The sequence below is a fragment of the Hordeum vulgare genome, chromosome 2H (genome assembly GCF_904849725.1).
Source record: "Hordeum vulgare subsp. vulgare chromosome 2H, MorexV3_pseudomolecules_assembly, whole genome shotgun sequence".
NCBI classification, from domain to species: domain Eukaryota; kingdom Viridiplantae; phylum Streptophyta; class Magnoliopsida; order Poales; family Poaceae; genus Hordeum; species Hordeum vulgare.
In genome coordinates, this window is record NC_058519.1 from 370,935,622 (window position 1) to 370,962,333 (window position 26,712).

A 26,712-nucleotide genomic window follows, 5' to 3' on the forward strand; every position below is an offset into this window, starting at 1 on the left:
ATCCATCAAAACCTTGCGAAGGTGAACGCCTCCCACAACTGGGTCTACCACCAAAGCTTGTCGACCAGGGGTAGAGACGTGAGCAGGGTGATCCGACTGATCAAACGTTATGGGAGTCTGAGACCACTTGAGCTATGATGGGGTGGTCGGAACTGCCATGTTGACCTCTCTGTTTATGACCTTCAACCGACTTTTACTCTCTACATCAACAAAAATCATCAGAGTAGCATTGACCTCTCGGAAAGCTTCTTTATCTTCTACATCCTCCTTCTCAGGAGTCCTCTCACTGAATGGATTATCTTTGAACTGCTGGATCAACAGTCTGCACTGACGAGTAGTGTGTTTGGGCAATATCAGATTGCTGTCCTCATCTTTCTTCGTGTGGATTGCACACGGTAAATCCAGTACATCTGACTGATTCTTCAACTTTTTGGGAGGGAATTGCCCTTTGGGATTTCCCTTGAACTTTCCTTGTGCCGCCAGGGCGGCTGCTTCTGCCGGAGCGGAACCATCAGCCTTGCGTTTTTGTTTCCGATTGGAATTATCGCCAGCGTCATTGTCGATTGCTTTTCCTTTACCGCTGCGGAGGCGGACTTCTTCTTCACCATTGGTGTATTGGGCGGCAATCTCCATCATCTTGCTCATGGACATGTCACTTGTCTGACCGAACTTCACATATAATTCCCTATACCTGACACGAGCCTTGAAAGCGCAGACTGTCTGGTGCTCAGAAACGTTTTCCACCGTGTGATGAAGCGTGGTCCAACGCTAGATATAATCTCTCAAAGAGTCACTCGGCTTTTGCACGCAATGTTGCAACTCGGTCAAACCAGTAGGGTGCTTGCAAGTGCCCTCGAATGTTTTGATGAACACTCGGGCGATATCATCCCAGCAATAGATGCTAGAAGGAGCCAACTGATTCAGCCACACCCTGGCCGAACCATCCAACATCAGAACAAATGATTCATGGCAACATTGTCGTTACGTCCGCCAATCTACACTGCCACTCGGTAGTCATCGAGCCATGTTTCAGGCTTAGATTCTCGTGTAAATTTACTTATTCCAGCCACCAACCTGAAGTTGGGGGAATATCAGCAAAACGAGTTGCCCTACTGAATCACTCGGGGCCGGAGACCAGAGTGTCGCTTCCGCTCGGACGATCTCTGTCAAAACCATCTCTGTGAGCTATGCCCCTGTCAATCCGCCTCTGCGCGAGTACATTCCTCGCATCAAACCCAGGACTCCGCCCATCACCGAATGGGTGTCTATCATCGTAGTGTCGGGACACATACGAACCACTCTGTGGAGGAGAATGCACCCGACGGCGGTCATCACGGTGGTAACAGGGAGCAAACTGATTTCGCCCTTGATCTCTGTGTTGATCCTCTCGGTAACCCCCGCCTCTGCGATGCTGAGGTGACCCTGGATTTTGCCCTTGATCTCTGTGTTGATCCTCTCGGTAACCCCCGCCTCTGTGATGCTGAGGTGACCCTGGACTATAACTGAAAGAACTATATCTGCTCTCGGTGAATTATTGTGCAATCTATTGAGTGACTATGATACAGCTGGGTTTTGCTGCTGCGCCGCTTGAAGCAATGTACGAAGCTGCTCTAAGCCTCTGTCATCCTCTGAGTTTGACGTCTGAATAGAATTTTCTATCTTAGCGGCAGCTGTAACATTTAGAACTGGAGTACAAAATACCTCAATATTGTTCTGTGGTCCACTCGGAAACAGATGTTGTTGACGCCAACACGAAACTTGAGGATGTTGGCGGGCATGTCCACTCAACGGCTCTCCAGCCTCGCGCCAGGCGTGACCGAACCCAGGTGGGCTCTCCATAGAACCCTCCATGAAGACCTCCTCTGCAAGATTGCAGCTCTCGCACTCGGAAGGAACATCAGACTGATCTGACACCGAGTCAAACGCGTCGCGAAGGGATTTGGCAAGCTCGATTGTTGCAATCTGCCGAGATGATGACTGGCGAGCCACCGCGTGCTTCACCCATCGCTGGAGTCACGAGCGACCAGATCGCTTGTGGCAACGAGCCGCGGTGCGAACAGTCGACACAGGGGTCGATGGCTGCCGAAGGACAATGCTGCAGGAACTTGCACGGAAGTGTGTTGCCGTGCGGATCGGGAGCGCATCAACGTCCAGAAGCGCCTCCTAAAGCCATGTCGAGTGATCGGCAACAAAGACGAGCGCGCCGAGATGGATCTCGCGGCCCAAGAATGAATCGTCGCCGGAAGACATGGCGGAGAATGAAAATCGCAAACTTGCTGGAAGTCACTTAGACGCCTGCCCCCATGGTGGGTGCCAACTATCATGAGAATGAATCTGACTGTAGAGGTGAGGGGTACGAAAGGAGAGGGCATATTCCAAGCTACGGCAAGCTTGTACACATGATGTATGAGTTCATGCCCCTCTCGTGGAGTTAACAGCCCTACGTCTCAGTGCTTGGGAACTCTTGAAGTGTGGAGTCGGTGTTACAGGGGATGCGAACCCTTGTGCCAGAGGGGAGGGTGGCTTATATAGAGTGCGCTACCCCTCAGCAAGGCCCAGGCAACCAAGGGTTCAAGTAATGAAGACAAAGGTGTGCGTTACTGATAACGTACGTAGTAAATGTTACTTATGATGACCAGTCGAATGCTTGCTCTTTGGCCTCTCTGGAGTGACTTCTGAACTTCTTCAGTTGACTGGCTTCATATTCTTTCGAGTGGAAGTATTCTGTCGAGTGGATAGAGCAAATCTCCGAGTGGATGCTCTACCGAGTGCGGTAGTTCAGTCTCCTACAAGTGAGGCCAAATAGCCCCTGGTGTCCTTTTCCTTCTAAACTAGCTGCTCTCGCTTGACTCTTCTAGTGAGCAAGCAAACTGGTCGGGGAACAGGGTCGGATCAAAGTAAGGAATGGGAATAACACTCACTCGTTGAAGGGAAGAGAAGCAATTGTCGTACGACCTGTAAGCGTCACTTTTGACTTCCTTGCCGTTTGTGAATTGCCACTTCAAATAGGTTCATCACTCCGGCCTAGAATACGATTAATCCGGCATGGGGCAAGCGGGGGAGAGTCAAGTCAAGTACAACACAGGACTGATGGGGTGGGGCGCGCCAAAGCAACCCGGGACCCCTCCGGGCCTCGGATCGTTGGCAACGAACATTATGAAACTGCGCAAAGAGTTAAGGAAACTTTACAACAAAATCACTAGTCCATTCTGATTCGGAAGATATGGCTGGGCTGGCAGGTTCTAGTTTGTTCACACAAGAAAGAGAAAGAAGTGTCGGACTCATGGCGAATCAGTCGGAATCTTCTTTGAAATCTTTAAGTCCTTAATGATGTGCCCTTGGGTAGGACCTGTAGGTCAGGCCTATGGCCCTACCCTAGGTACATATCCCCATCAGACGAAAGTCGTGGTGGGATAGACAAGGTCGCTTCTTTGTGGACCCTCCGCGGGTGGAGCCCTCCGTGGACTCTCGCAACCATTACCCTCTGTGGGTTGAAGTCTCCACTAACATGGACGTATGATAGCGCCACCTGTCGGAACCATGCCAAAAAATCGTCATGTCAACCTCATGCGTTTAATCTCCCTACCTTACTCCTTTACTTCACACTTGCATGTTTTACTTTCCACTGCTTTACTTTTTGAACTGCATGTGTAGGGTGCACTTGACCTGTTATAACTGTCATAGATGCCTCTCAAGTAAAATTGGGAAAATGCAAAAACATTATCTTGTCAAGTAGTCTAATCACCCCCCCCCCCTAGACATACTTTCAATCCTACACGCTCACTTAAAAAAGTTTTAATTGACTCCAAATTTTGAAAAATAAAAACACTAGTGACAAGGTGGTGCAACACAGGGTGTGACACGGACTCCCTCATCGGGAAGCTTCAGAAGGAGGCTGGAGGCCGCACAAGGGGGAATCACATATCAAGGAGCGCCCTATTGTGTGGTGGGTCCCCCTGGCACCTCGTGATGTCTCTCTTCATTCTATAAATCTTCAATTATCCCAAAAACCCTATAGAGCCACCCGAAACACTTTTTTCGCTGCCGCAAGTCTCTCTTCGGCCGTGTGGCCATCTGGAGCCCTTTTTCGATGTCCTATGGGAGGGGCGATCATGGAGGACCTCTACATCAATATTGTTGCTCCCATGGTGATGTGTAAGTAGTTTACCACAGACGTACATGTCCGTAGCTAGTACCTAGACGGCTATCTGTCTCTCTCTCTCTCTCTTGATCTTCAATGCAGTGATCATCGCATCTTCGCTTTGATCTATCTGATGTAATCCTATTGTGCGGTGGGTTTGTTGGGATCTGATGAATTCTGGGTTTATGTTCAGGTTATTCATGACAAAGATATGAGTGTTCTCTGAATTCTAATTATGATTCTTATTTGCATGATTATCATAGCTTCGTAAATCTCTCCGATCTATTGAAATAGTTTGGCCAACTAGATTGTTATTTCTTCAGTGAGAGGGGTGCGTTGTAGTGCGTTCATTCTGACGGATATCTATATCCCAATGACATAGTAGGGGATAAGATACGTCTTTGTATTGTTGCCACTAAGGGTAAAATGATGGGGTTAATTTTTATTGATTGAGTTCTCTTTGTCTACATCATGTCATTGTTCTTCAAGCATTACTTTGTTTTACTTGATACTCTAGATGCATGCTCGATAGCGTTCGATTGGTGGAGTAATAGTAATAGGTGCAGGCAGGAGTTAGCCTTATGGACTTAATGCCTATATACACATAATCATTGTCGTGAATATCACATAACTATGCGCTTTTCTACCAATTTCCAAACAGTAATTTGTTTACCCACCGTATGCCTACTACACGAGAGATGCCATTAGGGAAAACTACGGGCCCCGGGTCTATTCACTTATAAGTTTACAAATGCTACAAAATTCTCGCTGCCTTCATTTAATTTTTATTTACTTTGCACTGTACAACTTCTATCTACACACTTTACTTGCTTACAAATAATGAGTCCAAGGGGATTGACAACCCTCTTGCCCGCATTGGGTGCAAGTGATTGTTTCTTTTGTGTGCAGTCACTGAAGGCGGGGGTTGGTTGTTACTCCTATTGGTTCGAAAAACCTTGGTTCTCTACTAGGGGAAATACTTACCTATATTGTGATGCATCACCCATTCCACTTCATGAAAAACCCAATGCAGATCACAAGCATCAGTGTGTGATCTGAAAATTTTCCTTGGTTTGCAAATCAAGCAAACGAGATATGTCACATTTCTCTCTCAACCCAAGTATGCCAAGGACTTGTTCAAAAAGTTCAACATGCAAGAATGCAAAGCTATGAAAATCCCATGCATACTAGTGGACATGTTGACTTCACTAAGGAGCACAAACTGGTTGATCAAACAATTTATCGATCAATGATTGGTTCATTGTTATATCTTTGTGCCTTCCATCTCGATATCATGCTAAGTGTGTGCATGTGTGCCCGATATCAAGCGGCACCTAAAGTGTGCCATCTCAAGGCCATGAAAAGAATTGTGAGAAATTTGATACATGCACCAAATTTTGGCATTGGCTATCCTAAGGGGTTTTCTTGTAACCTTATGGGTATTACCACTCGGGCTATGTCAGAAATAAGGTTGATAAAAATCCACTTCGGGTACAATTGTCAATTTCTTGAGAGATCTCTTGTGTCTTGGTGTTCCAAGAAACAAACCCTGCAGCATCTCTATCTACCGCCGAAATCGGAATACATTGCCGCTGGAGCTTATTGTGCGCAATTTCTATGGATGATCCAAACTCTTAAGGACTATGCAAAACATCTGAAACATGTTTCATTGTTTTGTGACAATGAGATTATATCAATATTGCACACAGTCACGTGCAACATTCTCAAACTATGCATATTCAAGTTCATCATCATTTCATTCGTGATCATGTTGCAAAAGGGGATATCAATCTCAAACATGTTTGTACCGACAAGCAATTGGCAGATATCTTCAAAAAATTGCTTGATGAGAAAAATCTCACTTGAGGAGTGAGTTAAACATCGTTGATGCTTCAAACTTGTTCTAGAGACTCACACAGATGCATGCAAGGGCATGAGCTTACATGACTACTCTTTGATGCTATTGACATGATACTATCTCATATCTTCAAAAACTATGCTCCCTTGTATTGCATATAACTCTTTGTAGGTACTTGGATGGACTACACTCTACAAAATTGCCATCAACTCAAATTATAAGCAATTTTTTCATGGCCAAGTATCAACAATTGTTTATTGTGCTGAAGGAAGAGGATAACACAAACTATATCCTTGACAATACTTGACTCAAAACCTCACTCAAGTCACATTGTATATATTCAGGTTATTCCTTGCATGACTAATCCATGTAGGAGGATCTACTTCAAAGAAAGAAGGAGAGCTCCAAACTCCAACACTTGAGCATCCACAACAAGACTACCTACAGAATTTTGAACTCAACATCACCCAAAGGTATGTAATCATATCCTTGAAGAATCTTTACTCCAAGTTATGAGCCAAAGCATCTCTAGTGACATGAAAACATAAAAATGCTTAAGCAAAAACCGGTAACCCCATTTTGAGCTTAACGATGAGTATGACCTATGGTCAAATGTTCTCACTTGACTCCTAAGTCAATATACTCTAACATAGGTGACCTAGTCACCGACCATCAGCTAGATGAAGGTTCTTGGTTGGTTCATCTCTTAGTTGCATGTTATTCTTGCTACCAATAAATATTCATCTAGTTGAAAATTCCTTGCAAATATTATTTGAAAATTCCTTGCAAATATTACTAAAATTCTCTGAAAATTCTTCTGATTTGTTTTGAAAAAATTGGCTAAGTTTGTCTCTCCCAAGTTTCTGTTTGCAGTTTGGAATCTCCAACTCAAAGAAATCGGTGTTGCCGATATAGCAACTATGTTGCCTAATGATTCTTTAGTACAACCAACATGAAACCCCTCAGTACCACTTAAATACCTCAGAGACTCCAATTCCTTTTAGGTCCCACCAATTAAACTTGACTTGGAGTCACTGATTCTGGTGCTTGCCAGAGGTATTTGCTAAAAAATTAACATTTTCTAGCTCTGCTCCATGACCCTTCTCTTCGAGATCCCTTACCCTCTCACCCTTCTTGGAAATTGATGCCAATGGGGGAGAAATATCAAAGCTTAAAGATATATAGAGAGGGAAGATATATTAAGGGAGAGAGATAAAAATCAACAAGTAAAAGGAGAGAAGTTAAGTGTTTTTTATTATAAGTGATTTTGATTATTCCACATGATCCTATACTTTAGACTTATCTCACCCACCTACTCCCAATATCTACATGCTAAGGTTCACGGGGGGAGGAAGAAGGAAACTTCATACTCAGTGGAGAAAGCTCTATTCATATCTTGTTGTATCTTTTTGAAAATCCTTCTCAAACACATCTTTTGGAAACATGTAAATCTGAAGAAAAAAAATACTAATTCTTCTACATGTTTTCCAAATCTTGGTATTCTTGAAACTCTTGCATTTGTATGAAAGGAACATTCTTGTGATACCTAACCTTTATTTTCTCAAGTATGTTTTCCCTAGTTAAAGTGCTCTAGTATTTCAAGGTAAGTATATGCATCTTCTTCATGTTCAGAATGATCTCTTGCTTCTTGCACATATTGTTTGCAAGAAAGAGTCATGAACATGGACATACTTCATTCACATCCTTAGCATATTCATATAGACAAGACATATATGACTTGTCGCTTTTTCCATTCTATGTGTGTTCGTGCATTTCAAAAGCAACCATTCCCTAAAATGAACTGCACACATGTAGGGGAGCTTGCTTTAGTCATATGTCACCCGAAGCTATCATACATTATGTTGCATATTTCAAATTGAAGCTTTGATTGTACACTAGTGGAGAAATGTCTAGCCACAACTCTTGTTGGTGGCGCTCCATTTCCAACTCCAACACTAATATTTTTGTAAAAGTGTTGGTATTTGCTCAATTTGCACGTCATTGCTATATACAAAGTTGTGGTGTTGCAATATTATCTAATGCCATAGGTAATTTCACGGGGGTTTTTTATTGGTACACATTGTGTTGGCGTCGCCCATTAGGCCCACACCAGCACTAGCCCATTTTATGTGAACCCCACACCATTGTGGTCTTATCCCATCACACTCACTCCCACCCACCTCGTCTCCCCCATCTCAGCGTCGCCCGACACCGCTGCCCAATCCTCTTAATCCCTGACGCCGCCTCGCTCGCCACCTCCCCCCTCGCCCGACACCGTCCCGTCCGCGTCTCCCCCGCCCGCCGCCACCCCGTCCAACGCTATCAGCACCCTCCATGTTGTTGACCTTGATAGGTACCTGAGCGCCACCCCTACCTCCCCAGTGGTGGATCTAGATAGATACAACATTGTGGGATAACTGATTTAGTTCAATCTATATAGAGACACCATTTAGTTCAATCTAGATATAGATCGCACTAGAGGTCGAATCCATCCATAATTCAGGGGGAGAAATCTTAGCTGACCTAGCTAATTCATGGGCTACTTGATTAGTCTCTCTAAAATAGTGATCATATATTACATGGGTAAAACCTAAGGACATAAAGTAACAATCATCGAAGATTGCACTAATTCGGCTCGTAGAACATTTACTTTTCACTGCTTTATGCTACATGGATTTGAGAACATACATCTAGGCCATATTATAGTCAGGAGTCAGAGTATAGTAGTTATGGTTTGGGCGTGCGAAAAAATCAAGATTTGGTGATGCGCCATGGGTGTGTAGGTGTTGTTGGTTTATGTTTTGAGGGGATCTTAGTATTAGATAATTTCATATGAGTAATTATCCTTGTACACGTATATCCTTGTAGAATGCATAGGATGGTTTATACAGAAGTTTCATATGTATCAATATTGCAACGTTTAGGTAGTAGTTGATTTATAATTTCTACTACAAGTTTTAATTTTTTTTGCGTACATAATTTGAAAAAGGGCATATGGACAATTCTACAAGCAACAACGAACCGGTGTACGGCATGAACAAGTGGAATAAGGAGTGCTTACAACATTCACAATGGCTCGTAAAAAATCTAGAAGAACATAATGTATGTGTGAATAATTAAAGGGATAGGCTGCTCAGAGAGGGTGTTGATGGCCTCAATAAGTCAAACAAACTGAGGGAGGAGAGGGATGACTTTAAGGGGGAGAGGGATAAACTAAAGGAGGAGAGAAAACTACTCAAGGCAAAGAGGAGTGAGCTAAAGATGGAAGTTTCTCATTTCAAAAATTATGTAGAGAGTAATCGGAAGAAGATAAGCCAGCTTAGCCTAATTCCTAATAAAGGGTGGTTTAATTATTGCGGTACCTTTTGTGAAGTTTTAAACTCTTAAGTTTAATTATGAGCATGTTTATTTGATTAGCACCTTTTTTGAAGTTTTAAAATCTTAAGTTTATGAGTATGTTTAGTTGATCGATACATTTTGTGAAGTTTAAACTCTTAGTTTCTAAAGTATTTTTTTTATTATCCAACAAACAAATTGCTCGCGTTGGACCACAATGCACGACAAAGGTAGTATAAATGTATAGCTGGTGTTGGCCACGTGGACACCAACAACATGTCATATACTGGTGGTGTCGTATGCCACACCAACGGTATGTTTTAACTATAGCATCATATTGGTGGCGTAGGGTGTCCACAGTAGCAAGGCCATAATTGCCATGGCATAGCTAGGCTTTTCTGCACTAGTAGTATGTTGTCATCAATTACTAAAAAGGGGGATATTGAAAGCACAAATGCTCCCTTGGTGGTTTTGATAATTAATGAAAACACATATTATTTCTTGGACTAACAGTTTCATCTAGTATATTTCAGGAAATCTTCAATGATTGGAATGGCTAGGAGATATGGTGAGAGACCCCTTGGATGCAAACGAATCTTATTGGCAAAAGCTCCAATACTCTATATTTTTTATGTGAGTAAACACAATTGAGTCCATAGGAAAGCCAATACTATTCAGAGGGGATGATATACTGATGATGATCTCGTTGCTCATGTGCTTAGAGATATGCCACCAAAAGCCTCAGCCAAATTCTCACAAAACCCTCTGTCTTAAACCCTAAACTCCAAATTCGGTGCCACCAAGAATTCCACTTTGGTCCCACCGAGATAGAGACTATGCCAAACCCTAGCGCCTCGGTAGAACCGAGACTGCGTTCGATGAAACCAAAAATTAGTGACCAAGTTTCTATGCTCGAGATTTGAGTTTTGGAATTTCCCAGATTTCATTTTTGGAACCTTCGAAGTAGTGGATTTTCCTAGGTTAAGTTGAATCAGTCACACCGAAAGGCCAAAAGTTAGGACATTTTGCACTAGTGAGTGGCACCGAGTTTTAACTTTGGTGTCACCGAGTTAGGCAATAATATTGTAACATTGGATTTTTGGGGAAGGCTGTATATACCCCTCCACATCCCTCTCACTCATAGAGAGAGCACTCAGAACGAACCAACACTTCCACCATTCATTTGTTGAGAGAGAACCACCTACTCATGTGTTGATATCAAGATATTCTATTCCTACCATATGATTCTTGATTTCTAGCCTCCCCAAGTTTCTTTCCACCCAATCATCCTCTTCTACCAAGCCAAATTCTATGAGAGAGTAATTGAGTGTTGAGGAGACTATCTTTTAAAGCACAAGAGCAAGGAGTTCATCATCTATACATCATATACTACCTTTTGCACAGTGGTGTCTCCTAGGTTGGTTATGTGTCGCTTGGAATCCTTCAAATCATGTGGAGTTGAACCAAGAAGTTTGTAAGGGCAAGGAGATCGCCTACTTCGTGAAGATCTACCCCAAATGAGGCTAGTCCTTCGCGGACGTAAACCATGATGGAATAGACAAGGTTGCTTGTTCGTGGACCCTTCATGGGTGGAGCCCTCCATGGACTCGCGCAACTGTTACCCTTCATGGGTTGACGTCTCCATCAACGTGGACGTATGATACCATCACCTATCGGAATCATCCCAAAAATCTCCATGCTTTTATTGTGTTTGATCTTCCAGCTCTACCGTCCTTTATGTCTCTTGAAAATGCATGGTATTTATATTCCGCTCCTTTATCTCTAGATATGCATGTGTATGACTCATTGGATGCAACTTAACTTATGCTAAAATCTGCCCAAGTCCCAAGCAAATTAAAAATTGCACATTTGTCTTGTTAAGTGTCTCCCATAGATAGGGCATCTCCGTGAGGGTGGATAATTTTCATTGTCTGTGGTTTGACTCCTAATCCACCATAGATACCACGCTCGTACCAAAATGGTCTGCTTAACATTGATGTTTGGATGCCTAGGTAGATGACTGTTCGGAAGTGATAGTATATGCACGACAATTATCGATCTGAATCCATCCACTCTATATATTTGCATTTACGAAGAAGTGCAATTTTTGGTGCAAGTATCTGTCATCCTTTTTTGTTTTTTATTATTATTCATTCTTCCTTAGAAAACTTCATTTTTTAAATTTTTTTAGGTCTTATTTTAGTTTCCATTCTCACTACCAAATCTTGTGTTATTGTGTTGTTTTAATTAAATCAACTGATATAGCATGAAGATTGCTAAATATAATATAATATAATTAACTCCCTCTTATGTCTTTATATTAATCTTTATGGTTGATTGTAACCTCCAAGATGCGATCCTATCCTTATTTTGGCTTGAGGGCCTCGACGGGGATAGAATTGCATCTCGTCATTTTGCAAGAATGGATATCGATACAGGTACATGCACAAAAGAGATGAGTATATGGAATTGGCTTAAACTCGCCAAAAGCTACAGTATGAACAACACAATACAACAATATATTATATCACCATCTAGAAGATCAGGGTCCAACTAAGAACGAATTCAAACGATAAAACGACGTCCATCCTTGATATCCCAGGCTGACGACCTGGAACCCATCCTAGATCGATGAAGAAGATGAAGAAAACTCCAAATAGAACAATCATCGCGCTCACGTCAAATTATCGCTTTACATGTACCTGCAACTGTTGTTGTAGTAATCTATGAGCAACACGAACTCAGCCATCTCGTTTTCAAAGGTATCAAGACTAGCAAAGCTTAATGGGTGAGGTATGGTTAAGTGGTGAGGTTGCAGCAAGCGCTAAGCATTTATTTGAGTGGCTAACTTGAGAGTATATGAATAGAGGGGGATGTTCTATGCATAAACGGACGCGAACTAATAATGATCAAGAAATGATCATGAACACCTACTTACGTCAAACATAACCACCCGTGTCCTCTCTCGGATAACAACTCACGAGAAGAGACAGACGCGGTTACACACACGGTTGGCATATTTTAATTGAGTTTACTTTAATTTTGCTATGACCGGGTGTTAAGCAAAGTTTCCAAGTTGCTACATAACCGCGGGCACGGCTTTCCCAAAGATTTAACCCTGCAGGGGTGCTCCAACTAGTCCATCACAAACTACCACAAGCTGCCCTGGTGAGAAAATCTCAACCTCGAGATAGCCCTAGGTATCCTCGATATCCTAGTGCACAAGACCTTCGGTAAGAGTAAAACAAGTCCAGCAAGACCACCCGACATGCCGACAATCCTGATAGAGCCGCTTATCTCGTTCTTAGGGCACGACCGGATGGGCAAGACGACGAGTTGGCTGAAACCCCAGGTGACCAGGGGGCGCCGTACATCGCCCGTTTTGGACCAGCACCATTAGCATTGGTCACCCTTTATTATGTTGAATTAATCCACGGATAGTGCTAACTCCCTATGCGTTACTAACGGTGTTCGGTATTATTATGTTGGGAAAATATAGTACCAATGTTGGACCCTGTCGGAAGAGTTTTATCCCAAAACAAAAATCAAGGGGGGCCCATAACAATCCCAAGCATGTTAGGAGCGCTCAATATGGAACATAACACCGGTACACAAGTAACTAGGGCGACAAAGGTGGAACAAAACATCGAGCTAGAAGGCCAAGCCTTCCAGCCTCACCAATATATAGGTGCATTAAATTAAATAGCAATAATATGATGATATATCAGGGAACCCATGTTTTCACATGAAAGCATCTGCATCTGCAACTATCAACTCTATAAGAAGGTTGGGCAAGCGGTAACATAGCCAAACAAAGGTTTTCTGGGATGTGGATGGGGTTAGAGGCTTTTCATGGCAATGTTGGGAGGCTTGACATAACAGGTGGTAGGCAGCGAGACATAGCGATAGAAATGAGAAAACTAGCATAGCAATGATAGTAGTGGTATCTAGGGAAATGATCATCTTGCATGTGATCCCGCTTAGAAGAAGAACGAATCCATGAAGTAGACAAACCGGCGTAGTCGAACGAATCCTCATGCTCCGAAGCGGTTCGAAACTCTATCGATAAGAAACAATCCGGAAATAATAATCAACACACAATAAACACCACAACATATGCAAGACATGATGCGCAAACAAATATGATGCATATTCAATTAATTATGCATGGTATGGCAAAGCGCAACAATCAAGTCCTACACATTAAGTGAAGCTCAATATGCAAAGAGTTGCATATTGACGGATCTCCACATTGGAATTATTTAGTTCACTCCCGTTTAGGTACACGGTAATATTAAATGTTCTTAAACATGGTAAGAGGTGAAGCATAATTAAACTACAATATCTAGGCATTTGAAATGAGGTCGGAGACAACATATAGCATTTTCAAATGACCCCATATGTTAATTTCTAAATTGGTACATATCTTAACTAAACATATTTTATATTTACTAAACAGCAAAATAAAGTGGACCATGTGATTCTACACATCATTCTAGTCGATTCATATATATAGATCATAAAAAATGGAGCTACGATCTAAAAGATATGAGCAACACAAGATGATATGGTATGAATATAAAATGTATACAAATGACAGCCACAAGCATGTTAATCATGGATGCAACAAGATATTATGAAACTACATGAAATTCTAGACAAGTTTAAATGAGGCCGGAACAACGAATAACAATTTCAGAAAGTCCTCATATGCAAATTAAGTTTTCGGTAATGTTTTGCCTATAACACAACTTTAGAGTCGTTAAACAGCAAAATAAATATCATTGTGTTATTCTACACATTTTTCTAGTCAAGTTATACATGTGGATCATTTTAATCGGAGCTACGGTTAATTAATTATGAGACAGATCATTTTAACATGGCATTTGTGCAAATTAAATGAAAACAACAAGTTAAACATTTTAAACACATATGAGAGTTGGATATTATGAAACTACACAAAGTTCTAAGCATTTTTCATGTGTAAAGTATTTAAATCTAATGCACGGTTATTTTGCTATGAATTAAATCATTTTAATATGGCATCACGCAAAACAATGCAAACAGCAGGTTAAACATGTTTAAACATAAATGAAAGTTGGATATTATTAACCTACATGAAATTATGGAGATTTTACATATATATAAAAAATTACATGCGATGCACGGTTAATTAGTTATTAGCAATTTAAAAATATGCAATTTTCATTAAATTACTAAATGTCCTGGACATTTAGGCAAATTCGCTATAAGAAAAAAACACGGGGTGGGCCGAATCTGGTGAGCAAATGGGCCAACAGCGCATGACGTAGTTTAGCTATGGAACGCACGGGTGAGGGACACCGGTTGTGCTCACCTTGCACGCCTTGGGCCTGGCTCGGTGGAGCGGTTGGGCCGGTTGAGGCGGGGCGAGCTGGGCCTTGCTGGCACGGTCAACGGGGAGCTAGGCCGGGGTCGAGCCATGGCCCGCCTGGCGCTGGCTCGCGTCAGTCGCGAGCGCCCCTACTTGAGCAACAGGACAACGACGGCGGGCAGCCAGCAGCGAGGGGCGGTCGGAGGCACAAGGACGGGCGCGATTGGTCGGGGGTCGTCGGATCCGGGGGCGGTCGTCCCGAATCTGGTCGGAGGCGAGGCGTGACCGACAAGGGGGTAGCGAGGTTACACGGCTGCGGCCTCGGGCGCCATGCGCGGGGTCGTGGAGGTCATGTGCGGCCGACGGAGGGGTCGGGGATAAGGTCGAGCGCCGCGGCGCCAGCGGCTTGGGGGATCCAGGCGGCTGGCGAACTCCGACGAGGAGTTGTCGACGCTGGAGCGGGGCATCGACGACGGGAGCAGCGCGGCGAGGTCGAATCGGGCGTGGGAGCGGATCCGTGGCGGCTGCAGTTGCGGGACGGCTCGGGACGAGCGGTGGCGGCAATTTGGGCCCAGCGGGCCGGATCTGGTCTCGCGGGGCCCGCGCGACTGGCTGGCTGGGCAGGGGCGACGTGGCGGTCTGCGGATGGATGGGGGCGACGGTTGCGGCGACGATGGCGGCACTAGCGCGACCAAGCGGCGTAGGTGGGCTGGAGATGCGCGGATTTCAAGGTGTAGGCGGTTGTAGGTTAGGAGAGGCTGGGATTTGTAGGGATGTCAAAAATGGACTAGAGGAGATCTATCTTACCTTACCTTACCTTCTTCTCTATTAATAAAGCAAATAATGCTTCTTTCGTACGTCATTCAAATTGTCTTTAAAGTTAACTAAAATTACTCACCATTGTCACCTATAAGTCATAAAAAACGTTTCAAACAGAAAAATGTTCAGACTGGGCCGGCCCATGTAGGGCCTTCTATATTACGCTCTGGGCGTTGAAAAAAGATGCAGCACACCTTTTAGGCTGGTCCATGCGTGGGCGCCTGTTTTTTTAGTTTAGTTTTTTATTTATCTTTTCAGTTCCATTTTATTTTTCTACTTTAAACAATTTAGAAGTTCAAACAACTTTTCCCAATTTTAAAAAACTGAGAATTTCCAAATAAAATATTCAAAAAAACATATATTTTTTTGAGAATTCAAAAACTACTCAGGAGTTTTGAAATTTTTTGCTTATAAAAAATGTTTAAACTTTGAGAAAATTTTCATAAAATAAAAAAATTCAATGATTTGAAACAAAAGTCCATGTAAAAATCTTAAAAACAGTTTGTGCCTCTGTTTTTGGTCTCATTTTTTCTTTTCATTTTTCCGTTCCATTTTTTAGTTTAAATAATTTAGAACTTTAAAAAACTTTTACAATTTAAAAAACTAGGAATTTTGAAATAAAAGTTTGAAGAAAATATAAAATGTTTGTGAATTCAAAAAATGCTCAGGATTTTTGTAAAAATATTCGCATATTCAGAAAAATATTCATAATTTTGAGAACAATGTTGGTGAAAACAATAAAAGTCCATGATTTTGAAAAAAAAGTTTGTGTGTTATTTTTTGAGTGTAAATGAAAAAAATGTTTGCTAATTCAAAAAATGTTCATGCATTTCAAAAAATGTCCTAAAATTTAAAAGACATAATACGGTAACTACGTTGGAGATTATAATTGTTTTTCTCCGTTGCAACGCACGGGTCCTTTTGCTAGTATATAACAATGGGGCTAGGGTTTGTGGGTTGGTATTGGGGTTGTTGGGGTGAGAAGAGAGGGGGGTTTGAGGCCCTTGGCAAGATTTTAAATACTGAAACACCCGACAATTAAATCGGCTATAGTGTCACTATAGGTTTATCCATTGAGGGATTAAAAGACCTTCGATTGCGACGAAATTTAACAGACGGCTTACGTACACTATATTAAGACCGCACGCCAATTTTTAACCTAATCCCAAAAAAGATTTATACACACTTTTAAAAATAATATTTTAACAATGTCGCGGGCACGTGTGAGTGTGTTTGGTCTCAAAACAATCAACGACGAAAACGAAGGAAATCCGCAACTAATAACGGATGCAAGTTTTGAAAAATAACGCCAACGGAGTGCCGATGCAATGCGCATGATGCAATGATGAATATGATAATCAAATAAATCATACGATGATAATAAAATAAGAGAAAAGTCTTCTGAAACGTTGGTCTCAGACTTTTACATTGATGTAGACATGATTTGCATGTATAGCATGTGTGTATGTATAAAACTAGTTTTAGAAATTAAGGCCGTGTGCGTATTCGTGTATCTTAATATGGAGGTGTTATACCGTCCACGAGTGACTTCCGGCCGGAAACCGCGGAGAAATCTATTTTCTTACACTCGTATATTTGAAAAAACACGCTAATCCAAATAGGGCATAATTTAGATATTGTCTGCTCTAGTATTACAGTGTAGTGTAGTATTTTCTTTGTAGATTAATACAAAAACATTTAAGTTATTGAAAGTAGTGTTGCAAATGTTTTTATATTACCTTTTTTTAATCTAATATTTTTATATTAGTTTACGAAGTTTAATTAGCCCACCATTAGCACGTGACCACAACGGTGCGTAGCAGTCTCCCTGCCAACATTACAGTGAAAAATAAAATTGAACGACATAACTAAAGTATTTTAGACACCTGAACCCAAAATCTTGTCCTAAAATGTAAGGACGTGTTTTGGAACGGAGGCAAATGGAACGGAGCATCAACAACCCCATCAAAGCATCCGTCATCTTCTCCCCAACCGACGTAAGAGCATCTTTAACACACGCGCTAAACAAGCATCGCGTTAAAAAATTAGTCATTTTTCGCGCGTGTTACAGCTTCGGACGCTCCAACGAAGGCGAAAAAACCACGCTCGGCATAACCGATTCAGCGCGGGGCAAAAACGCCATCGCACGCCGTTTATTTGCTACGTCCGCTCCCTTGCACGGCATACTTGAGCGCCCGCTCGCAACTACACCTACCCCATCCAGCCGCGGCGCCACCGTCGCCCGTGCCACCCCATTTCTTCCGACGACCGTTCGGCGCTTCCCCAGCCTATCCCCGCGCCGTCGTTGCTTCCTCCATCTCTCTCTAGTCACCGCGGCCCCTTGTCGTCCGACAAACAGCGCCCGGCCACCCACTGCCGCTCGGCGCCCGCAAGGTGTTCGACAAAACGCCCGCAAGGTGTTCGACAAAACTCCACCTTGGATTTGGCATGTTTTTTTTTGGAATGCCTGTATCTTTGAATGACATCAACGTTGTTAACCGGTCACCACTGATGAATAAGATTGTAAATGAGGAACTGACATCGGTGTAGTTTGTAGGAAATGGTCGTACATACAACTATGGCTACTATCTTCCGGATGGTATCTATCCAAAGTGGCAAACATTTGGCAAGCCGTTGAAAAAACCGGAAGGTAAGAAAAAATTTGATTTCCACAATGCTCAGGCGGCGTCTAGAAAAGATGTGAAGAGAGATTTGGGGATTTTGCAAACCCAATTTGCTATTGTGAGAAGACCAGCTAGATTTTGAGATCAACAGACGCTTTGGTACATCATGTGTGCTTGTGTGATCATGCACAACATGATCATCGAGAATGAGCATGGTCAAGATTTAGACTACTCTCAGTATGAGCTCTTGGGACATCCCGTGCTAGTGCGGCGGAGGGCTGAAAGTGTGACCCGTTTTGTTGCCTCTTATCATGTGATTCAGCGTCCGGAAACGCATATTGATCTTCAGAAGGATCTCATCGAGGAATGGTGGACATGGGATGACCGACAAAGAGCATCATGATTTGTGCATTTGATGTTGTACTGTTGAACTATTTGTTGTATTGAAAGATAAACTATTTATTTGAGTTGTAAAAACTATTTGTTTGAGTTGTAATGAAATTGAACTATTTTTGTTGATTTATTTTGTTTTGTGTTTGATCTTTTTGCTTGTGTTTTGAGCGCATATGTTGTTTGAGCGATAGCGCGCGCTGCATTTTAATGCGCCTACTGAAGCTACACGCGTATTGCATTTTACAACAATCGCTGGAGTCAGCGCTGACCGCCGCGCCAAAACAAGAAAAACGCGCCACAAACTAATTTTTAACGCGTCGTGCGTCGTGCGTTGGGCGGCTGTTAAAGATGCTCTAACCATGTCTTCCGACGTGATATTTTGAGTCTGACTCACATGCGCATCCGCATTCGCGAACTGCTCTTGTTGCACCGATGCCTGCCTCTTGGTCTCATGGACCGGTCGCTCCTTTTCTTCCTCGGCATGGTGGACGTTTCTTATGTGGCGTCGTGCAGCCCGTGCTCCTTGACGAACTCGCCCCAGTCGCTGATGAAGCGGTAGGCGCCGTTGGAGCGGAGGTACCTGAGCTTGAAGCCAAACTCGTTGACGTGGTCGTCCAAGGCGATGATGCGCAGCCCGTCCTTACCTCATGGATAAGGTATGTCTCCGCAAAGGTATGCCTCCTTGCAGGACAGGAGGCCGATGATGGGGTGGCGCCCTTGCACGACAAGAGGAGGCGCGGGGACGATTCTAGGGGGCGAGGGGGCTAGACCCCCCTAACAAATTGATTTTTCTACTATAATAGTGATTATCATAGCCAAAAAAATTCATTTCATATGAACTTTGTCCCCTCCATGTACAAACTTGCCCCCCTCCTCCCCACTCCCGCTCCTCCCCACTCCCTCTCCCTCCCAACCCTAGCCGCCCAACTCCCTCCCCTCCCTTCCTCGCCGCCGCGTGAGGCAGCCGTCGGGCAAGCCCGTGGCGCCAAGGATCGTGGCGGCGGGGCGGGGCCTTGGCTGCCCTGCCTCTGCATGGGGAACTCCGGATCTGAAGCGGCGGCTCCATGGACGAGTCACGACAAGCTAGCAGTCGTGCGGGCGGTGGATCTGGCGTCCGAGCCGCGTGCGCGGCGGGATCCAATGGTCGTTGGCGGCGGGCGGCGGCTTCTGCTGTGGTCGGTGCGCGTGATCTGGCGCATCCCCTCGTCCCATGTTCGGCGTGCGGGCTAGCCTGGTCGGGTCGTGCTTTCTTGGGTCGCCGGTTCTGTACAGGAGGCACTACTGGTGACGGGGATCTAGTTCGGGCTAAATCTCTGGCCGACCATGGCCGGCCGCATCGACGGCGACGCCTGAGGGCGCCGTTCCCCTCCTTGGAGGCGTCGGTATGGATTGATCCCCTCACTTCCCCTTCCCCCAGGTATCCCGGGCGAAAGCCCTAACTTTGTTGGGCGGCGGCGGCGCTCACGACGTCGTTCCCTTCTTGAAGGCGCCGCTTTGGGAACCTTTGGGCTGGGTGGTGCTTGTGAGTGGTGGGCGACGGCGGTGGTGCGGTCCTATCCTATCATGGATCTACGTCCGCTGCTTGGAGATGGACTCACGTAGGTGGAGCTCGTCGTTTGGCGTCATGGTGGCGTCAATGGCGAAGGCACCTGCCAAGGCTGGTACCTCAATCTGCTCTGAAGATGAACCAGTGAAAGATGATGGCGGCGACACATGTAAGTGCGTCAGACCGGTGTGTGCCCCTGACCCGGGATGTGGCTCGATCGAGGCCTCCGGCTTTAGATGGTAGGCTTAGGTGAGAGGTCTGGGTATTTGGCTCAGCTTGCACCCCTTCATCATATGGATAGAAGTAGCGGGAAATGTCGCCAAGATGACGGATTTAGACATATTGTTGTACTACTTTGTAAAGTCCTCGAAAATAATCGATAAAATGGTCGCATGTATCTCCTAGATGCAGAGACCGGGGGTCATCCTCCTTTTTTTTTTAAAAAAAAAAAAAAAACTTGCCCCCTATGCTGCATGCTCGCTCCGTCGAGGCGGTTCTGGTTGAGGTTCATGTCGCTCTTGGGATCGGCGTCATTTGCGATGCGAGATCGGGAATACCTAGGCTAGATTGTTTTCCTTGCAAACCATGATCCAGGGTGACTAGTAGTACGATATATGATGATGATGATGATGGCCGAAAAAGGAGGAGATGGATCGGGACTACGAGCCCGCTTCAGATACGCTACGCTACCGTCCGTGATGCGTTTCAGTGCAAAACAAAAATGATTCCTCACTTCCTCAGTGTGGCTCAACATACTTAAACGGTAAGATTCCTATATGTATACCGCTCAAGTTGTGCCTCAATATCCGCTCAAGTTGTCACAGATCAAAATAACCAATGAGAAGTGCCAAGATACCCTTGTTCAGCTGCGGCACAAGAGATTATATTTGTCCTAGAAATAGATGTACCTAGACTTATTTTACTTATAGATACATCCATTTTATACATTTTTAAGACAAATATTTTGGACGGAGAGAGTATTTGGAAAAGCACAAATCACCGCAACCGTGACACAAGAAACGTCCGCCACGCCGAGGATGAAAGGAGCGTGCACCGATGCCGGTCCATGAGACCAAGAGGCAAGCATCTGTTTCTTGTGAGATTGTTCCTTCATCGGTAAACTCACATATGTAGAAACACGTATTTGGAAAAGCACAAATCACCTTACACGTCATTGATAAACTCACATACGTAGAAACACGTATTTGAAAAAGCACAAATCACCTTACACGCATCCATGATGAACAAGCTCACCAACTGTCACACTTGATAAACTTATCACCAGTTCAAGCTACTAGTACAACTTAAGAGAAGATGGTTCCCGCAATCCACAAACAATTTAATGACTCTGACAAGTTTAACAGTGCCAAATATGCAGCTCACAGATTCCAGCGAGTTACTAACGCGATGTAAGGCGAACGATAATGAACTCTACTTTGATACGGAACCCTCGCCATCTTGCGGCGTGGGGTGAACATCTGAGTTGTTGCTGCTGTCGCCTTTCACAGACAGTGAATCATCTGCTGCCAGTCTCTTTGAACACGGTTCAGCAGAAATAGGCTTGATATTAGCTCGCTTGATGCCTCTGCCTACAACACCAAGGTCAGTAACAGTACCTCCAGTGCTTCCCGATGTTGCTGCTGTAGACATTGTTGGGGAGTCAAAGCCATTGTTTACTCCAGCCATTTGTGAAGAAGTCAAAGATGCAGCTCTTGGTGGCACGGCATTGCCATCCTTCTCCATAAACGCTACTTTTGCAGCAATGATGTTCATAAGCTGGCTCACTGGGGTTTCCATTGCTTGCTCCAGGTCTTCAAGCTTAACAAAAACAGTTCAGAGATCTCATTGCTCATTATGATAAACATAAACATTTTCACTCGTACATCAATAGGCTCAAGACGAACATCAAGTTGATAAGGTGCAGGATCTAGATTAGTTACCTTCTTCTCAAGGTCAGGCAATATACCAGTAACAAGCTCCATCTCATCTTCTACAGATGATTTCTTTGAGTCTCCATCAGCAGTAGATGCTTTATCAGCCAACAAGGTTTCCTTCGCATTTTTCAGGCTCTCTAAACGTGACTTGCACAATGAAACAGCCTTTGCACAATATGGGATCGCCTCTCCAATCTTAGATGCCAACTCATAGACCAAACAGATGCGGAAGTTTCTAGCATTGATTAAGGAAATTAGCAAAGAAAGAACAACAGTCCACAAGATAACGGTACTCCCTCCGTTCCTAAATATAAGGTGTATTAGTTTTTTAAAAAGTCAAACCTTGTCTACGTTTGACCAACTTTATATCAAAATATATGATGATCTACAATACTAGATATATAAAATATGAAAATATATTTCATGATAAATCTAGTGATAATGATTTGATATTCTAGACCTTGATATTTTTGTTTACAAACCTGGTCAAAGTTAGAGAAGTTTGACCTTTTTAAAAAATAATACACCTTATATTTAGGAATAGATGGAGTATTACATACGCCCTCCGTTCCTAAATATAAGCCTTTTCAGATATTCCAATATGTACTACATACGGAGCAAAATGAGTGAATCTACACTCTAAAATACGTCTATATACATCTGTGTATTGATAACCACATCAGACTTGCATGTGCATTTGTGTAGGTGAAGGTACCCGTGAGATGTTCGAATCAGTAGGATCAATTACTTACATCATGCATGGATATGAAAATATTAAGGATAACTTCAGCCACATAAATCTTCAGATAATAAAATATGCACCACTAAAACCAAATATGCCACTTCATCATACTACTACATGGCAGACAATGACATTATTATTAGCACAAGGAGGATACAGTTCAACAATTCGACGATGGTCAGGCTCCACCAAATGCTCCAAGATGGCCAAAGCTTTGAAGTAGTCACCAAGTGAGTTGTCTATGTCCTCTGCAAACAAATGTAGGGACATGAGTATCAAGACCACACACTCGTTTATTGCACGAGTAACTAAGATAACAGGGATTACCTCTTTCCATGGAGACTTCAGCTAGAGCACAAAAGATTTTCACTTTCTCCAAAGTGTTTTCTGGGTTCTTCTCCACTATACCCCTTGCAATATCTAACATTTGCCAGGCTAGATCCAAATCAGAATCATCTTCTTCACCTCCCATCTCATCACCATCCTTGTCACTGTCGCCATCTACATCCTCCTGATCTTTCTCATTTGAGTTTTGACCTAATTAATGACTATGTCAGTGTTTACCACGGTAGGAAGAAGAGCAAGCAGCAATATAGCTAAAGTAAGTAATGAGATACATATAACTTATCAGCATAACATGATCACTTTTTATCAATATATATAATCATGAGCAAATAACTAGAGTTCTCATGGAAATGTGAGACAGTTATTCACATTCTGCAACACTTACATAGCACATAACTGCAAAAGTAGGGAACTTGCATGAACCATGAGATAAGCACGGAGGTCACCCCCGTTCAAACATGGAACCGCAAAAGATCAAGGACTAAGGAGTAAGGGCTGAAGGCAGCTTACAAAGCATAAAACCAAGGTCATGCAAGTGCACTATTTAGACAGCTAGCTGCGACACATTCAAAGTTTCATGCACCCATATCTGTTTAATTTTGTGTTGTCATCCATGTGTATGGACAACAATGGCAGACATAAATATTAAAAGCAGGAAGGAAAATATCCGACAAAAGAAGAAGGCAGGCAGACAACCACACAACATATTGTTGATCCATAACAAGCTTTTGAATGAGCAATCAAAGCACATATTTTTACTGCCTTCGAAATCATCTGCTATCTATAGCATAATTGTTTTAGACGTTTAACCAATTAACATAATCACTTTCATGAAGTGGATGAGAAGTTGAGAACTCAAGAAACAACTATGAACACTACATAGCTCCTAATAAGACCCAGCATTTTGCAGCACAGGAGCTCATTACTGATTAATATTTTATTGTGTATAGCCATCAGTTGGTAGGAAGAGAGGAATATAAATAAGTCTTAAATCATAATGACCATAATGTTATTAATATAATAATATGTCCAGATTAATGTCTGTCTTCTGGTGTATAACTGCATCTGAAACTATTTGGGCAAAGGAATAACAACACACCTTCAAGACCACCATTGTCTGAAGATGGATCATCACCTTTGACATTGCTACTGGATGCCTTTGAGTTTCCACTATCCTTACTGGCTGTGCTCTTCGATGGTTCTTCATCTGGTGCACTCTTGGGAACATTACCCAAAGGATCGGTCTCCTCCTGTGATTTGTATAGCAAGGCACATCCATATTTGTAATACGTGCTGGCACACTCTGAAGCAAGTTCTCCATAACGTTCAACCCTGGCGAGAACAAAGCCGTACATTTTCAGTGTATCATTGTAAAGGTATTAAGGGTACAACATAAGAACATGGAAGGTAACGTAATCTGAGATGAAGCAAGCCAAACAGAGTTAACCAGCACAAAGGTTCCATCAACCATTTTGATGACAGAGAATGCTAATTATGCTTCCTCTTGGTTGCCGTTTAGAAAAAGTTAACTACTGATTGGCGCTTGCACAGCCTATTTAGTAAGTACAATGCTGAAGTAGGATGAATAAACTAGATAGCAGTAAAATATCCGTAACTAACCATTACTTAAGAGGCATGTACACATTTCTGAAAAAGGATCGCGCCTATGCCTCACGTAATTACACTTAGATTTAATGCTCATCCTAGTACACACATCAAGCACCAATTGCCAACGTAACCTCACAGTTAAGGGGCCTCGTGCCAAAGCAAAAAGAAAAAGAAAAAAAAAGGGGGGGAAACCACATATAAAGCACTGCAAGTACAAGCTGAATCTACAGAACACATATAATCAGTTTCCAGTAGGTGAATATTGTCGCAAGGTGCTAATTATGAGCTATGTTGATTGTTTACAAATGACTAATAGTGCCAGTCAGAAGCACTAGCTGTACTAGAGAGCCATATAGACATTCCTATGGAATATGGATAATACCTAGTCCCGAATTTGTTGCCCTTTCATTTTATATAGTTATCACAACTCACACATGGCACATCACAACAAAATGGGAAAATCCATATAATTGCTGCCAAATAAGAGTAGGCTCATTGGACCGAATAATCATCCCTCGCATCCTACCACATCCCATTGCGCTGCCTGCTGAACACAATAAACGTAAATACCACAACTGGTGATCACCTTCCTGTAGAATCTCTTAAACCATGGTAAACCCATCCAGCAAACTACATAAACCAAAAGCTCGACGGACCTACCGCCGACGTAACTAACCCAGAAGAGAAATGGACTAAACGGATATTAAGCACACGATACATCCGTAGGGGAATTTTCGCCGGGCTATGAGTAGGATCGGTGGGCGGGAGGAACCCTAACCTGATCTCGAGGGCGCGGCTGAGGCAGTCGACGGCTTCGACGAAGTCCCCCTCCTCGATGGCCTTGGATCCCTTGTCAAACAGCTCCTCCGCCCGCTCTAGGGTTTTCTCCTCCTCCCCCTCTTTCTTCTCGCCGCCCGCCTCCTCCTCGCTAGGGTTCGGGGGTGGCGGGTCCTGGCGCTCGTCTACCGGCGCCACGAAGTTATCCGAGGTGGAGTCCATGGGCAGCGGCAGCGGCAGCGGCGGCGGGGGGCGGGGGGCGGGGGGCAGGGTATCGTTCCCTGTCGGCGCCGGGAGCTGCGGGTGGTGGGGAGGGAGGGAGCGGGAGCAGGGGCGATGAAATGGGGAATGTTTCGGGGAGACGCAGCGCGCATTCTGGGGAAAGTGTATGTTAGGGACCGGTTGGGCCTCCACACATCTTGGGCTCAGCGGAGGGCTGCGAGGCAGGCCCATTCGGTGGATGAGCAAATACAAATATCTTTCCTACTTATAAAAATTTAAGCTGATGGTAAGTTCACTCACACATTCACACTCCTCGTACATGTAGAACACATCGAATTAAAATAAAATACAAACTGTAGGACTGGAACTAGCAGTGGAGTCGATCTGTGCCCAATCACCATCCTCCGGCGCGCTGCCAATAGCCATACTCGTTTCAAATTTTGAAACTTTCATGTGCACATGAGTTATCACACCACGACTGCACCCCACAACAAGTCCACAGGTCAAGCTAAACATGAACCGGAGTATAGGACTGAGCCAACCAAAAGCTTGCCGATGATGAGCCTGGCCGGTGTTGAACATGGTCCTCCGGCGAGCCCCAATACAAACTGATGTTAAAAAATTTGTGTAGGTTTTGGTCACCCTTTAGTGCAGCTTCTTGCACTTTCAAAGTGCAAAATAGCTCAATAAGCTGGTATCCAATGCAAATAACATATCTACTAACTTGATCCTTATTCAAAATTTTAGTTTGTTCATAACTCGTTAAATTTAATCAAAAAAATATGAAAATAAATTGATTCTATAGATGAAGCAAGAAATGAAATTAAATGCTAGATTGTGTGAAACGGCAATGATGGATTCATTGTTGTAGTTGATGTGAAGTTCATCAAGTGGTAGTCTAATGTGATTTATCCTCCATATACATGTCAACTAACCCTCCTATTTCATAGCATGGTCATTCTCCTATATACTCCAGTATATTGCTTCTGTCAAACTGAAAAACAAATAGGCTTT

General features: G+C 43.4%; 1 protein-coding gene across 1 annotated transcript; it reads right to left on the reverse strand.

Moving 5' to 3' along the window:
• Positions 1-21,213: 21,213 nt before the first annotated feature.
• Positions 21,214-25,835, reverse strand: LOC123426312 (protein NASP homolog 1-like). The gene is made up of 6 exons (XM_045110124.1): positions 25,478-25,835; positions 24,191-24,423; positions 23,074-23,283; positions 22,904-22,994; positions 22,011-22,239; positions 21,214-21,888 (listed from the first exon to the last, which is right to left on the reverse strand). The coding sequence occupies exons 1-6, from the start codon at positions 25,696-25,698 to the stop codon at positions 21,502-21,504; spliced, it is 1,371 nt and encodes a 456-aa protein (XP_044966059.1). The 5' UTR covers positions 25,699-25,835; the 3' UTR covers positions 21,214-21,501.
• Positions 25,836-26,712: the final 877 nt, after the last annotated feature.